The 16,864-nt window shown below is 37.8% G+C and overlaps 1 protein-coding gene across 3 annotated transcripts in view; it reads left to right on the top strand.

Moving 5' to 3' along the window:
- The window catches only part of dcbld1 (discoidin, CUB and LCCL domain containing 1), a 48,903-nt gene extending 34,201 nt beyond the window's left edge, over positions 1 to 14,702 (top strand). For 2 of the 3 annotated variants that reach the window (XM_031901634.1, NM_001005663.1), the window contains exons 8-15: positions 988 to 1,194; positions 2,026 to 2,150; positions 2,899 to 3,046; positions 8,929 to 9,045; positions 9,777 to 9,861; positions 11,057 to 11,106; positions 11,534 to 11,653; positions 13,661 to 14,702. In XM_031901634.1, coding sequence (XP_031757494.1) covers positions 988 to 1,194; positions 2,026 to 2,150; positions 2,899 to 3,046; positions 8,929 to 9,045; positions 9,777 to 9,861; positions 11,057 to 11,106; positions 11,534 to 11,653; positions 13,661 to 14,187 — 1,379 coding nt within the window. In that variant the 3' untranslated portion in view covers positions 14,188 to 14,702. The remainder of the gene's footprint in view (positions 1 to 987; positions 1,195 to 2,025; positions 2,151 to 2,898; positions 3,047 to 8,928; positions 9,046 to 9,776; positions 9,862 to 11,056; positions 11,107 to 11,533; positions 11,654 to 13,660) is intronic. The other variant, XM_012962870.3, reaches the window with a different exon arrangement.
- Positions 14,703 to 16,864: the final 2,162 nt, after the last annotated feature.

Below are 16,864 nucleotides of genomic sequence, written 5' to 3'. Positions count from 1 at the left end.
CTTCAAGTCAGGTAAAGAACAGTCCCCAGCTTTTTTTTTTCACATCTGGACACCCACTGGCCCTGTAGGTTTCCAGGAGTCATGATCAGAGCTCATTTCTCTTGGAATCCCGTAACCAAATATAAAGTATAAAATCTCTTGTATGGGGCTAATTAGGCCACATCTTATCTAGCACCACTCTACAATTTCTGTTTATTTCTGAAAGTGGTCCTTTATAATATGTAATAAAAATAATTTTGATTGGCATAATCTGTATTGTCTTTTATAAACGTATGATATTTTTTATTGGATTTGTTTTCAAAATATTGCCAACCAAGAAATTCTGTGATCTGAAATGTACCAGCACTGGCTCTTTCAGGCCATTCCTATTCAAGTGAACTAAAGGCAAATGAGAGGTTTCTGGTGCTTCTCTACCAGCTATATAATATACAAGTGGAGAAATTTTGGGTGGCGGGGGTTAAGTCAAACAATTGTGCACATTACATTTCTTCTCTAATTATGTTTTAGTACTGTCATATTTTGTTGTGGTAATACTTGTAATAGTTTTGAAACCCATGGATAACGAGCGTCAGTTTTACTGCCACATTTCTCTAGAATACATTACGTTAATCCTTGTCTGCCTTTGGATTAGAGATGCAGCAGTGGCACTGGTATTTCTAATTAATACCAATAAGCAGATAAGCAGAAACGCATCCATAAGGGGCTCTCAAGTGCAAATAAGCTAGCGATAGGGTAGCAGTAATTATTAAAAAGTGCTGTGTAACAATCATTAACTATATATCCACTAACAAATAAACCCTTTAGGAGTTTGGAGAATACATTTTTAGTTTGTTTAAACATGTTCAGAAGCCTCCAGTATCAGTGCTCGCAGAAACATAATCTTGCTTGGTTAGTGTTTTAGGGGTATAAACTATAACAAAACTGCACATGTAGTAGAACTTAGAGATTTTTAATCATCACTGTGTTTTTGCCATCTTTCTCACTTAGACTGCAGCTTATCCTTGACGTCGGGGTTTGGAAAAGATAAGTTTTCAGCCACCTCGTCTTATCACTGGAACAGTGAAACAGGGGAGATTAAGTCTTGGTTGCCTGAAAGAGCACAGCTTAACACACCAGGCATTTCCTGGGCTTCTGATCACCAGTCCAGTCGGGAATGGTTAGAAATCGACCTAGGGGAAAAAAGAAAAATAACTGGTAAGTCAACACATTGTAGAAGACCTGTCAAACATCTTAGTAGAAGTAGCCTACTAGGATTGGTGGCTGCTGATGAAAGCAGAGCATTCACTTATTCGTCACCAGAATAACCAGCTGCTGTTGTGTTACATTAATGGAATGCCCATATTTCCTTACCCTAATACACAAGTAGGTCTAGCTGTGTGTGTGTGTGTGTGTGTGTGTGTGTGTATATGTATGTATGTATGTATGTATGTATGTGTATATATATGTGTATATATATATATGTGTATATATATATAATATTTGAGAGAGAGATCTAGATAGATAGATATGTTTATATTAACACTATTAAAAAAAAAAAAAAAAAAAAAAAAAATAACACTATTGATTTTTGCAATGTAAAGCCCAGAGTAAATGATGAGTTATTCCTGAGTATGAATCTGCAGTATAAGTTTCATGGCACTTCCAGCATATTCTCAGTGGATAAAAAATACCCGTGTGGCTGCAAGTGCTGGAACAGGCAGACTTCAGATTGAAACCACTCATTTGAGCTAAGGAGGAGTTCATTATAGGCATACTTTCAACCCAAAATTTCTGTTGTAGACTTTACTACACAAGTTATACATTATCAAGAAAGCTCTGAAATGCTGCATTGCCATTTCCCAGTCTCCTGTTTAAACAAGTAATTTTTAATTTTTTAAAAGATTTGTTCTTTATCTGCAGTACCTTGTCTTTGACTTATAACTAAGCAAATCTAAATCTATATTAATGGCAACACAATCCTATTGTTTTTAATATGCCCTGTTGGAATGCAGCTTTCTGACATTTTTTACTTTGTATGTTTTTCAGGTATTGTGACCGCAGGATCCACATCACAAAATTTTAACTTTTATGTGAAATCTTATATCATCAACTTTAGACGGGATGGATCAAAATGGAAGCTTTATAAGGGAGCTGTCAGCAATGAGGAAAAGGTGATCTTAGAATGCATATCTAAAAGCTGTTTGTTACACACAGAAATTTATGTGAGCAGGTTGTTGTTTATATGTCTGTATCTTTAATTTACAGCAGTGCATATACAAGTAGCACTAGAAATAAGAATATTCATACACTTTTACTATATGTAAAAATAGCCGGCCACCTCTCTGGGACTGTTACTAGTGATATAATTTTTTATAGTATTTTGTGATGCCAGCAACATAGATTATATGCAGGTAACACTTATAGGGTTAAGGGCAATGGCACATAGATGACCTGAGGCATTTTGGCACAGTGTGAAAATACCCTCTGTGATAATCACAAAATGGGTGCTACTTCATGCAGTTTTTGACTAGATGTTGTAGAGGATAAGATTGCCCTGTATTTCATTACTTTAATTCTATAGTAAAAATGACATAAATATCTAAAAAGAAAAGTTAATTTTTTTCTGTTGCTAATTTATGGCTTTTTTACATGGACAAATGGGCATTTGAGATGCAGGTTTGAGCTTACCTAAACCCATCAATTAATTTATTTCCTCATATTCTGCATGTTTGTAGTAGTTGTGTGTTCAAAATGATTTGAACACGTGTTCAAAAGTAAGTGCAAAAGCAAAAAAATGCATATAAAAGCAATATTTGTGCTTCTATTTGTTCAGCATGCACTTTGAAATGCACAAAAAATGTGTGTACGAGCACTTTTAATCATTTTAATATAAAAATGTTCCTGTTCTTTTCCTTTCAGAGATTGGAAGGCAACTTAAATTATATGGACAGGGCACGCAACAATTTTATTCCTCCTATAGTGGCTCGGTATCTGAGAATCACACCCCAAACCTGGAATGAAAGAATTGCTTTGAAGGTGGAGCTTATGGGATGCCATTTAGCACAGAGTATGTAAACCAGTTTATCTCGTTTTCTGACATTAAACGCAATGGTATTTCTAACAGAGACAATTCTAAAAATATATCTGTGATTTCCTGTTACAATTGTTCATTTTATCTTTAAATGTATATTGCTGTTGTCCAATATTTGTCAGTGCATTTACTTGTCAGGACAAGAAAAATAAAATGACTCGACATTTATATGTGGAGTTCGCCATGTAGGAATATTGATACATCTCTGTGTCTTCTAAACACTTACAATAAATGACTTCCGCTCATTTTAATTGCTCGCAGCTCTCTTGAACCAAACATGGAGAGTAAATCATGTCATTTAGCCTCTACTAATTGGAGCACTGCCCATAAGTCATGTCACTCAACTAATGGATGTAGTTTATTAACAGTGAGCCATACATACTGGAACAAGTATTTCAGAGCTTGGCTTTACCCCCTTTACATAGTTACATAGTTACATAGGGTTGAAAAAAGACCTGTGTCCATCAAGTTCAACCCATCCAAGTAAACCCAGCACACCTAACCCACACCTACCAATCTATACTCACATACATAAACTATAAATACAACCACTAGTACTAACTGTAGATATTAGTATCACAATAGCCTTGGATATTCTGATTGATCAAGAACTCATCCAGGCCCCTCTTAAAGGCATTAACAGAATCTGCCATTACCACATCACTAGGAAGGGCATTCCATAACCTCACTGCCCTCACCGTGAAAAACCACCTACGCTGCTTCAAATTTAAGCTCCGTTCCTCTAATCTAAAGGGGTGACCTCTGGTGCGTTGATTGTTTTTATGGGAAAAAAGAACATCCCCCAACTGCCTATAATCCCCTCTAATGTACTTGTACAGAGTAATCATGTCCCCTCGCAAGCGCCTCTTTTCCAGAGAAAACAACCCCAACCTCGACAGTCTAACCTCATAGTTTAAATCTTCCATCCCCTTAACCAGTTTAGTTGCACGTCTCTGCACTCTCTCCAGCTCATTAATATCCTTCTTAAGGACTGGAGCCCAAAACTGCACTGCATACTCAAGGTGAGGCCTTACCAGGGACCTATAAAGGGGCAAAATTATGTTCTCATCCCTTGAGTCAATGCCCTTTTTTATACAAGACAGCACTTTATTTGCTTTAGTAGCCACAGAATGACACTGCCTGGAATTAGACAACTTGTTATCAACAAAAACCCCTAGATCCTTCTCCATTAAGGAAACCCCCAACACACTACCATTCAGTAGATAGTTTGCGTTTATATTATTTCTACCAAAGTGCATAACTTTGCACTTATCAACATTGAACCTCATTTTCCAGTTTGCTGCCCAGTTATCTAATTTTGTCAAATCGCTCTGCAAAGCGGCAGCATCCTGCATGGAACTTATAGTTTTGCACAATTTAGTGTCATCAGCAAAAATAGAAACAATACTGTCTATGCCCACCTCCAGGTCATTAATAAACAAGTTAAACAGCAAAGGCCCAAGGACTGACCCCTGCGGTACTCCACTAACCACACTGGTCCAATTAGAAAATGTTCCATTTACAACCACTCTTTGTACTCTATCCTTCAGCCAGTTCTCTATCCAATTACAAATATTATGTTCTAGGCCAATATTCCTTAATTTGATCATTAACCTTCTGTGAGGTACTGTATCAAACGCTTTAGCAAAGTCCAAGTAGATGACATCAACTGCCATTCCAGCATCAAGGTTCCTACTCACCTCCTCATAAAAGGCAACTAAATTAGTCTGGCAAGATCTGTTACGCATAAAACCATGCTGGCACAAACTAATAGTATTGTGAACTGCAATGTATTCAAGTACCCTATCCCTTATTACCCCTTCCAAAAGTTTTCCTACTACTGATGTCAGACTAACAGGCCTATAGTTTTCAGGCTGAGAACGGGATCCCTTTTTAAATAACGGCACCACATTAGCAATCCGCCAGTCTCTTGGCACCATGCCAGACCTCAATGAATCCTGAAAAATTAAGTGAAGAGGTTTGGCAATCACAGCGCTCAGCTCATTTAATACCCTGGGATGAATCCCATCCGGCCCTGGACCTTTGTTTACCTTTACATGTTCAAGTCTCTTTTGAATTTCCTCCCGAGTGACCCATGCGTCAGTAGCTAAATTACTAGAACTGGGCATATTACAAGGGAAGCCTTCATTATCTGGCTCCTCAGATGTATAGACAGATGAAAAATAAGAGTTCAAAATTTCAGCTTTTTCCCCGTTTTCATCAACCAACGTACCCCCCCGTGATAATAAAGTTCCCACCCCTTCTTGCTTCATTTTTTTACTATTCACATAATTAAAAAATAATTTTGGATTCTTTTTACTCCTAGCAGCAATATCCCTTTCCATCTCTATTTTAGCTTGCCTGATAGCTTTTTTGCATGCTTTATTTGCTTCCTTGTACCTGATGAAAGTTTCTGCTGTCCCAGCTAACTTGAATGCCCTAAAAGCACGTTTTTTCTTACCAACCTCGACAATAACACTTTTATTCAGCCATAAAGGTTTTGCTTTGCGATGCCTCTCCTTGCTTACTAGGGGGATATACTGTTGCGTATACCTACAAAGCAATGTTTTAAAGATGTTCCATTTTCCTTCTGTGTCTAACCCCATGAAAAGCCTTTCCCAGTTGACACATTGCAGAGATGCCCTTATACTGGCAAAGTCTGCACGTCTAAAATTGAGTGTTTTAGTTACTCCCTTATAGCGCTGTCTCTGCAGCATTATCTCAAAGGAGACCATGTTGTGATCACTGTTCCCCAAATGCTCACCCACACAAATGTTAGAGATAAGTTCATTATTATTAGAAATCACCAGGTCCAAAATAGCGTCATTCCTAGTGGGTTCTTGAACTGCCTGAAATAAAAAGTTGTCATTTAGCATATTTACAAACCTACTAGCTTTTTCTGACTTAGCCACCCCATTACTCCAGTCAATGTCCGGATAATTAAAGTCCCCCATAACAACAACTTGACCCAGTTTTGAAGCCTCCTCCATTTGCAACAATAGCTGGGCCTCATCCCCCTCATCTATACGGGGTGGTTTATAACATACACCAATGATCATTTTCTTTGTGACCTTCAGCCCTACTGAAATTTCTACCCAAAGAGATTCGACGTTTTCATTGGTAATGTCTTTATTACATGGCTTTAAGTCTGACTTTACGTAAAGACAAACCCCTCCACCCTTTTTAATCTCTCTGTCCCTCCTAAAAAGTGTATACCCATTTAAATTCACAGCCCAGTCGCATTTGATACCTATTAAATCATAATTTTCAATACATGCAATAGCTTGCAGCTCCCCTAATTTACCCGACAAGCTACGCGCATTAGCCAGCATGCAGCGGAGATTATTACTTCTCCCTCTGATGTTTACATTAGCTAAGGGAGAATTAGAGCTAAGGCAATTATGAGACTGCTTTCCTTGTAACGGAAGCTCCTTATCTGATAAACTATATGCCCCCCTCACTCCTCCCCCACAACCCTTTGCTAGTCCCCCTACCCCGTCTACACTAATTTTCCCATGGAATTCTAGCTCACCCACCCCCCCCTTGTCTAGTTTAAACACTCCTCCAACCTCTTAACCATTCTCTCCCCTAGCACAGCAGACCCCCTTCCATTGAGGTGCAATCCGTCAGGGCTGTATAGATTGTACCCCAAGGAAAAGTCAGCCCAGTGCTCTAGGAACCCAAACCCTTCCTTCCTACACCAAGACTTTAGCCACGCATTTAGCTCCCTAAGCTCCCGCTGTCTCCCTAAACTTGCACGCGGCACCGGCAAAATTTCCGAAAAAATGACATTGGAGGACTGTGGCACACGGGAAGAGCGGTAACATCTCCCCGAAATTCCATCCCACCTGTGAGAATGTAAATCGCCGGTGGGATGGCATACGTGGCGCCACTATTTCCCGAAATCACTGAAGTTGCCTTGAGGGGAAACTTCCATGTATGCCATCCCACTGGCGATTTACATTGTTGCCGGTGGGATGTCATTTCGGGCAGATTAGTCGCCCACGACGAGGGAGGTTTGTCGCGGACGACTAATCTCCCCGTGTGCCACAGCCCTTAGGGTGAAGACACACATAGCTACTTAGTAACAGCTACTAATCACAGCTACTAAACGCAAGAGAATACTCTGCCATAGACAATACTGAGAATTGCCATTGCTAAAACACACGTAGAGACATTTACTAGTAAATGATCAGCATTATAGCCATGATAACTAGCTGCTACTAGTAGCTCAGTTTGTCTTTACCCTAAGGCTGATGTCTATAGTGGGCCACTAACAGCTCTGAAATGCCTTTCCGCCGCAATAGGAGTCGCCAGCGGAAAGGCCTACACATTGCTTTGGTTCCAAAGTCACACAAAGTTGCCTGCAGGAGGAAACTTTGCATTGCTTTGGTTTTCCGAAGTCTCACAAAGGCCTTTCCACCGGCGATTCATATTTGTGCCATTGGAAAGGCAATAGCCGAGATTTATTGCGGGCGACTAACATGAATCAGCCTTATGTGGCGAGTGCAGCATCCTGATATCTTTAGATGATTACATGTGATAAATTGAAGTGTGTATCAGAATAATTTAACCTTCTTTGAGCTGTTTTTCTTGTTTGATCATTATGTTTCTGTTTATTTTAATGCATATTAAATATGCATACTCAGTCACTGAGTAATATGTATTGTCACTTTTTGGCTAATGTGACACAATTCATTTTGTCCAGGTGACTTTAGTTTAGTTTAGTACTCTCCATCAACTAAAATGAATAGGAGTCATTTTTAGTATTTGATTCCAGCCTGGGCATTAACAGGAATGAGTTTGTATCTTCTCCCTATGTTTGTGTGGTTTCTGCCAGATACTTTTTCTTTCCACACCCAAAAAATATGAATGCAGTTTAATTGGCTCAACAGACCACTATATGTGTCAGTGTAAGACCTTAGATCGTAAGCTCCACTGGGGCAGAGACAGATTTTTGTATAATCTTTGTAAGCATAAAGAAGAATAACAGATATTAATGTGATCCAATGATTACTTTGCACACAGTGTAGATTTTGGCCAAAAATGTGCAGATTCCATTTATAGCAGTTACTACACACAAGTGGTGGCATAAGTCAAGGCTGGAGTTTTCTCTGCAGGCATTGTGTGACCAGCTGTAGAAGATCACATTTTATTATTGCTACAATAAAAACTTTTTGTGTTAATTACACCACATAAATGAAATGACATCTGTAGCTAAACATTTTTTTTTGGTTTTTTTTAATTTTAACTTTTTTTTATTGAGAATAGCATATTATATAACATATTCAATGATAGTTGAAGTTATGTAATGATTACATTAATAAATTATACAGTTGTTAATCAAGTATAATTATAGCTAAACATTTTAAAGATATGTATTTTCCAGAAATGAAAGATGGTCACTTAGGCAGATATTTTTTCATTATTAGATTTTTTTAAAGTAAAAAAAAATCCAAAACCTTGACATCAAGATCAATGAAATGAAAATATGTGCAAACAGTTATCTCATTACCATGGCTGTATTACATAAATGATCCATCACCGGCTCAAACTGCACATGCAGGAAGTCAGTATTGAATGTGTGAATGGTCAATCAGGTCTTTTTCCAATGACAATGACACACACCCTTGTCTCCCATAGTCCACTACATCTCCTACAGTCAAACTTCTCCATGGTAATTTAGCATACTGGTATAGCTGCCATACTTGAAACTATACCATGGCACTTAATGATAATTATAATCATGGACTTATGTGGAAGGAATCCTTCCTACAATGGGTGACAAGTAAAAGGAATAAAAAGGATGCAGAAGTAGAAGTCATAGCTTTTCATCTATTGTTGATCTCCATTTACAGCACACAATTCATCCACTCATCCTATGTGGAAGAAGACAAATGATCTTAGCAAGAAACCACCCGTTACTGAGGAAAAGGCCATCACGGAGTTTGTTCCTGCTGAAGAATCAAATCTGGGTAAATGATACTGACAAGCATATGGGTGGGCAGCATTAAAATACATTTTAGGCAAAAAAGGTCAGGATTAGATAGTCTTGCAGTAGCAGTGCAAGAGAGCTGCTTAGTTCATAAGACACTTTCCTGTGATCCTAGGCCATTCTGCTTTAATCAAGATCTCTAGCTGCCATACAGCCCGTGGATGTGTAATATATTTCACAGAAGTTAATGGCTGGCTGTATTTATGTGTCAGCTACCCTTGTCATAACTAATGATGCTAGAGGGATACATCTGCCAGGGCATCCCTTGCACACCATATTCTAATTGCAGTAAATGAGTGAGTTCAGCTTCGTTATGGCTCATCACCAGAACCCTTAAAGTCATTGTCACATAGTGGCCTTAATGGCCCATCATTTATAAATAAGGTCACTGAATATGCTAATAGTAGAAGTAGAAAGGTTTTATAATATATTTGTTTCACAAGACCAATGTAATAGCAGTTATATAAATGTCAGCCTGTGATGTTACTTTAAATGCCTGTACTGACACAGATAAGCACCAGTCATCATGTGGACACAGAATATGTATTAGACAGTTGAGAAAACAATCAACAAAGTATTCTTTATGGAAGAACATTAGTACATGATATATAAAACCAAATTTAGTTAGACACTGCTGTGAAAAAACACTGTACTAATGATGTGAATGTTATTTTATTCTTCTAATATCTATTAAATTCTCATTTTTTTTAGGATGGAAAATCGTTGCTATTATTGTCCCAATCGCACTAGCAGCATGTGTGCTTATGGCTGGTGTCTGTTTTTGTGCGACAAGAAGGTAATATTTTTGTATGAATAAAAACTTCTTATTAATACTTGGGGCCAGTTGCAGGGAGCTTTTGACAGTATTCTTCTATTTTAATGTTTTAGTTAATAGCTGTGGGAATGAGTAGCTTCAAATACTTTACAAATGCAAATACATTACTGTTTCAGGGAATAAAAAACATTGCTCAGAGTTAACTGTTTGATTAGAAAAACTGTCATCTGCACTAATTATACTAATTTAGCAACTTGGATTCATCCTTTACAAATCTCATTAAGGCCCATATTAATCGGGAAGGGATTTTCTTTTGCAGTATTTACCTAGTAAACCATCTGCCTTCAACAGTTTTACACGCTTCTCATTGCAGCATAGTGTTTTAGTCCCCAGTTACATAATAAGCACTGTACAAACAAACATTTTAAATATCCTTTCCCTAAAGAGCACAATACCTTCTATAGCCCAAAGATTTGGAAACATTTGAATTATGTTTTCATTAAGTTTCCATTTATTTCTCTCCTTAGATTGTAAAATATATGGTGCAAGATCATCATGTCTAAATATTTAATAACCATTTATTAGCTCTTTGTATTATTTGTATTTCTACATATGGTAGGGAGCAGCCATACTGCTTGTCTTTGCAGAAACAAGTGTAAACTGACTATAAATAGATGCCCAATTGCTTATGTGAGAATACTTCAGCATAGGAAAGCAATATGGTGGCTCCAGTATGAATTAATGCACATAAGTTGGTATTTTTGCCTAAATTCAGGCAAAAGAAATCCTACTAAAAGTGGTTTTTACTGTTCCCATTTTCCTAATCTTTAATTTGTATGGGTGGACAGATTTTTCAGAAATCCAGAGTTATCTGCCTTTTTCAGGTGGAGCAAGATAATAAATCTAAGGAGCAGTAATATGCTTAGACAGTCTTAATTAATTATATCAGAACTGCCTGCTGCCATCTGTAGCATTTTAAGCCATGGAAGTTAATCTCCAAAATCTTCATTGTGTCAAAGTATATTAGTGCCATCCTATATTTTCATTTCACACTAGTCGGCAGCTAGCTAAGGTCATTGCTTTTTAGCATTAGCTGCAGGTTTAAGTACTGTCTTGATTGAGCACTTTTATAACTGGAGGAGAAATCAACAGTCAGATGCTGGTGTGGGGATGGGGTTGACAACATAAATTGATATATATATATTTTTCTTTATAGCAGAAAGTTAAAAACGGAAGCCTACAAGTCTCCAGAGGAACAGAATGGTGGTAAGTATGAAGTTGACTGTAAACTCTTGCTTTCAAGCAGTCATTTTTATTTTTTGTATGATTTCAAATCCAATTATATTTTAAGGTTTAAAATCTAGATGTATCATGTATTACTATAATCTAGAATATAATTATGCTAATGGAAACACAAAATCTGTGGCATCCAGAGAGAGTTAAGTGAAGACACATTGAAGCCATCATTTTTCCAAACCCTAATTTGTATTACATATTAACATAGGCATCATTTAGACGTTACTTTTGTATTTGTACAGTACAAACAAGTCACGTGACTTTTTGCATAAACAGAACTAATTCAAGGGTTCTCCTGAATACTGCTGTTGGATTCACACACAAATTGAAGCAAATCTTGAATTCATTGCATCCCTATTGCAAATTTGGAGTGTATGTAATGTTCTGTTTTCTTCAGGTTGCTGGAAACCTCTCGACCAACCAATTGTACGACAGCAGTCCACAGAATTTATTATTAGTTACAATAATGACAAGGACCCACCACAAAAGTTTGATCTAGGGAAATGCGACATGGAAGGTAAATCTAGGAGAATAACGTAAAACAGACAATTACTGTTTTTTTTTTTGTTTGCTTCTAGCATATATCACCCACTCTTTGGATTGAAAATCTTACTTAAAAGTATTTTTGTATATGCACTGGTTTTATACATTTTGCACTGGTTTTTATATTAACCACAGTTAATTACACATCAGGCAGTGCTACAAATATTCTCTGTATTGCCACTGCTAGAACTGGAGCCATAATCTGAATATTCATGGTTTATGGTACATGTATTCAGACTGAGAAGCGCAATTCATGAAAAAATTGCTTCTTTTTGCTTCAGGCAACAATTGCTACTGAATTCTTATTTGGAAGCCAATGCATGATTGTGGGCAACTACACATGTAATTGCTGATCAAACAAATCCAAGAGTTTGCCATATTGTGGTCGGGATGGGATGGAATGGGGGGGTCTTTTATTTTATTGCTACGGAATGGCCCTCCTCCTAAACCACATCATGGAGAACTCCCAGAACCTTTCTATGTTTTCTCTTCCTTGCTTGGATCTGTGTGATCAGTGACCAAGCACGTGCATTCTGGCCCACAAACACCAATAGGCTTATTTATCAATTTCTGGGTTTGTGAACTTTTTTTTCTAATTCGAGTAAACTCGCATTTTTAAATACAAACCCAAATACTTGCTGATTTATTAATGTGGAAAACTTATTTTTACACTTGAGGTATTCAAACTCCAAAAATACTTGACAAACTCAAATTGAAAATATGGCTTGACTTTGCTTAGAACAACTCCCATTGACTTGACATAAAGTCACAAGCTTTCAGATGCCAAAATTTTATATTCGAGTTTTCAGGTCTTTTGTACTTGAATTCGAATTCAAACATTGATGACTTAACCCCTCATTGTAAGTTTCTGTGACCTCTCCATGATGTGGTTCAAATGGGCCTGGGTGGGCCAAGGTTATGTTAGTAAATTTTGAAAATTTGTGGAGAAGCTTAAGTTCTTCCCTAAAAAGATAAAGCTTTAGATGCATCAAAAGAATAAGAAGTAACAAGTAAATAGCAGACCCTTGTTTTTCAGTGGTAAACTTTATAAAGTACTGTTGTAGTCTGCAGTCACTTTGGCTTTCTCTATAAAAGTGTCATGGTCACACTCGCTTCCACATGTTACAGTTCGTTTATGTAAAAATTGACAAAATAGACACACAGAGGAAATTATGTTTTTAACAGTGATAACATCCATTAGTTTACAAAGACAACATTCATTTATGCAAGGAGGGATTTAGGTCAGAAGAAAGTTGGTTCTTACTGGAAGGATAATACATATTTGCCTGCGTTGCTGGGTAGGCAGGTATATTTTTTTAAGGTGTATCTCAACAGCTTTAACTTGGCTTATCCGTTATTGGCAGGCATAATGTAAGTAACATGGGTGGTCTGTTGGACGCTGTATAAAAAAAGCTGTAAGATTTCTGGGAAACGGCGGCTCATTTCATAAGCAACACCATATTCCTTGCTTATCTATGTATAAAAGTAGGAATAATGCAGATGTTTGCTTCACAAATCAGAACTTGTACAGAATATCCAGGGCAATATAGTACTAGCTTTAGCACCTATTAGGAGGTTTTGCCTTAAACTGTCCTGCCACCTACTGGTGATATATCGTAATGCAGCTATTCATTAACATTTGTTTATTTATATCCATCCTTGTGTAGGTCTAGGCTAGGAGATACTTTTTTGATTAGAAAATATATTTCCTTGTCTATGTAAATGTTAAGTAACAACATAGCAGTTGTGACACAAGCCTTGTGGTATCTGCACAGTACAGAAACTGAAATTAATCACATGATCAGACATGATTCTTAAAAACTACTGTTAAGTTTTCAACCAAGCACCCTTGATTTTAAGACCACACAAAACATTTTGCAGGATACTGTAAAAGCATTTTCCTGCTATTATACAGCGCTTTCTGTAACAAATTATGATTTCATGCACTAACAAATTATTCTTGTTTTTTTTTTGTGTTCAGACTATCAGCAACCTGCCATGATTGGTACTGGCTTGGTCACACGAAAAGGTTCTACATTCAAACCAATGGACACTGACACCAAAGAAACACCGGGAAGTCTGGAAATAGAAAACCACTATGCTTGCCCACATCGGAACAGGCATGAGTATGCCCTTCCTCTCACCAATACTGAACCGGAATATGCCACCCCCATTATAGAACGCCACCTGATTCGTGGAAACACCTTCACATCTGAGTCTGGATATAATGTACCTGTAATATCCTTAGATCGCAAGAATTCCTTCTCTGCTGTTAGTTTTTCAGTCTCCACCAGTCCAGAGAACAGCGGCGGGGACTACCAGACACCGCACTGCATCAACACAGAAGAAAGTGATTATGATAGGCCCAAGGTTTATAGTGGATGGGCTACAATGGGGAATGACGAGTACCAAAAGCCACAGATCTGCTCCGTGGTGGCAGATGGTTACTCTTCTCCAAGGGACTGTCTAAAGGCAATAAACCAGACTGCAATAACTTCTCTCTTATAACTGTAACAATGGAAAACACCAAGGCACAATCCTAACCTATGTTACTGCACAGCTGCTGGAAGATGTTGTTTACACTGATGACCTAATACTTTTTTTTAAAAAATAGGACATTGTTTTTATATATTTTATGTTAATGCCTGTAGATCATTCATAGGGGAAGACGATTTGAAGGGCATTTGTTATTTTATATTATGTGCAATGTGTACAGAGAATATTTAAAAAAAAAAAAAAATCCATTGTTGTACAGATATCACTTTTTGCCTATGTTTTGTTTTTTATTGTTACTTGAAAAATAATGGCACAAACTTCTTGAAATCTAAAAAATAGCTTTATGTTTTATATTGTGTATGCCAGTTGTGCTAAACATTGAGCTCATTAACACTGTGAATGTGTATAAAGATTGGTTACCTGTAAAACAGGATCCTGTGGAAATATATTTTAGTCATAATATATGCTGGTTGGCGGGTTTCAACAAAGCTGTGTTTATTAGAAACAATACATAATGCAAATACAAATGTGGTGTTGTGTCCTGATTTCTTACTGTTTTTAAACGCAGATCAGCCAAAAGCAAAATTAGAATTCAATCTTTGCCTTTTAGGACAATGAAAAGGAGATGATCAAAATGCCTAACAGCAGTAACCTTAAAGGAAAAATAAACCCTAAAAATTAATATGATGCTATATTTTTAAGTAAGCTTTATTAGAAAGGTCTATGTAAATACAGCCATAAGCACTCACAGAAACGCTGCACTGCCTTCTCTGATAAAAGATTAGTTGTGTCTGTTTTCCTCTGCCAGAGACATGCAGCTTTCAGCTTTCTCCTGCTCCCCCCTCCCTCAAGAATGCTAAGAGCTCACTCCCCCCCCCCCTTAGGAATGTGGATCTGAGCCAATCGGCAAGCTGACTCATAGTCTTACTAACCTGAGCATGTTCACTTGGTCCCGGTGTCTGTGCAGGACTGAGGCATTATGGGAACTTTCTTTACACAGCTCAGCGTTTTTTCTTCCTGTTTGGCTTCAGATCTTCTGAACAGGAGAAATATGGGGAGACTTAAGGGCAGTATTGAGACAACTGAAGGTATGCCTGCAGCTTGAGATTATTAGCCTTTCCTTCTCCTTTAAGGATCCTGCTCTCTTATGGTATTAATGATCCAAGCCTTTAAAGTTGTCACAGGGGGTCACCATACTGGACTCTACTAGAACTGTCTGCAACATTCACATGCTCCATGCCCTCTGAGCAGCTGCTGAGAAGCTAAGCTTAGTGGTTGTCGCGAATTATCAAGCAGAGAATGAGGTTGGCCTGTCATAGAGGGTGAAGCTACAGGATGATTATAAAGTTCTGATACTAATTGCACTGCTTTCTGAGATGACTGGTACTAATAATCTGTATTGTTTCCTAATTAGTTTTCTATTGTGACATTTATATTGTATATATACAGTATATTGTGAGTCAGCCCCTCAGCTCAGTAACTGGCAGCAGCACAGAGCATGTGCAGTGAATCAGCAGGAAAGAAGATTGGGAGCTACTGGGGCATCTTTGGGAGCACAGATCCTGCCTGCTAAAGGGCCATGGTTGCCTAGGGCTGGAGCAGAAGCACAAAACATGTCTGTCTATTTCTTTAGTTAAAGTGATACTGACACTAAAAAAACTGACTGTCCCTTCTCAGCCTGTCAGTTATAGCTTCTCTAAAACTCTTATATAAATGTATATAAAGTATAAATGGGAAAATATGCCCTTTTAAAGCATATAATCACTACCCATGCCCCCTCTCTAGTTACTGGGATGACTGATGTTTTCCTGCCCTCTGTGCCCTGTCCATGCAAGCTATAGTAGTTATGCTGCTTCAGGTTCAGCAAAGAGGAATAGAAAAGGCTCTATGAGCTTTTGTCTATAATTGCATGCTGGGTATTGTAGTTTTATATTAATCTTAGCTCTAGGCCAATTGTTAGATACAAACTACATTACCTAGCATGCACTTGGATAGTCATGTCAGAGGAAAAAACTTTGACTAGTCGTTAAAGGAGACATTTCATATCACCTTCATATTCAGTTACATGATTCCTCTTTCTTCAATCTATGGAATCTTGCAGAAAAAAAACGATTTGAATGCATTTTACCTGCTAAAATCGTTTTTATATCAGAGCTGCTGAGAGATCTTCACTCCTCTGAAGCTAAACTGAAATGAGAGATGGGAGTGTCTCTTCATTCTCCCACAGGAAATAGTCACAGCACTGACTGACAGGCTGAACTCTGCTGTAGCAGGGAAACCCCTCCCACCTCCCTGCCTGTGTATCTGTTACCAGTCTGCACATAGCTGTCCTGTGCTGCTGCCTGATCTTTACTTGCAGGAGAAAATACCAAAAAAAAGCCAGTTTAGGTGTCAAAGTACAAGTTGCAGGGAGTTGTTGCAGGAGAAAATACCAAAAAAAAAAGCCAGTTTAGGTATCAAAGTACAAGTTGCAGGGAGTTGTTGCAGGAGAAAATACCAAAAAAAAAAGCCAGTTTAGGTATCAAAGTACAAGTTGCAGGGTTGTTGCAGGAGAAAATACCAAAAAAAGGCCAGTTTAGGTATCAAAGTACAAGTTGCAGGGAGTTGTTGCAGGAGAAAATGCAAAAAAAGGCCAGTTTAGGTATCAAAGTACAAGTTGCAGGGAGTTGTTGCAGAGGAAAATACCAAA

The sequence above is a fragment of the Xenopus tropicalis genome, chromosome 5 (assembly GCF_000004195.4).
Source record: "Xenopus tropicalis strain Nigerian chromosome 5, UCB_Xtro_10.0, whole genome shotgun sequence".
Classification (NCBI taxonomy): domain Eukaryota; kingdom Metazoa; phylum Chordata; class Amphibia; order Anura; family Pipidae; genus Xenopus; species Xenopus tropicalis.
This window is presented reverse-complemented; position numbering and strand designations above follow the sequence as displayed.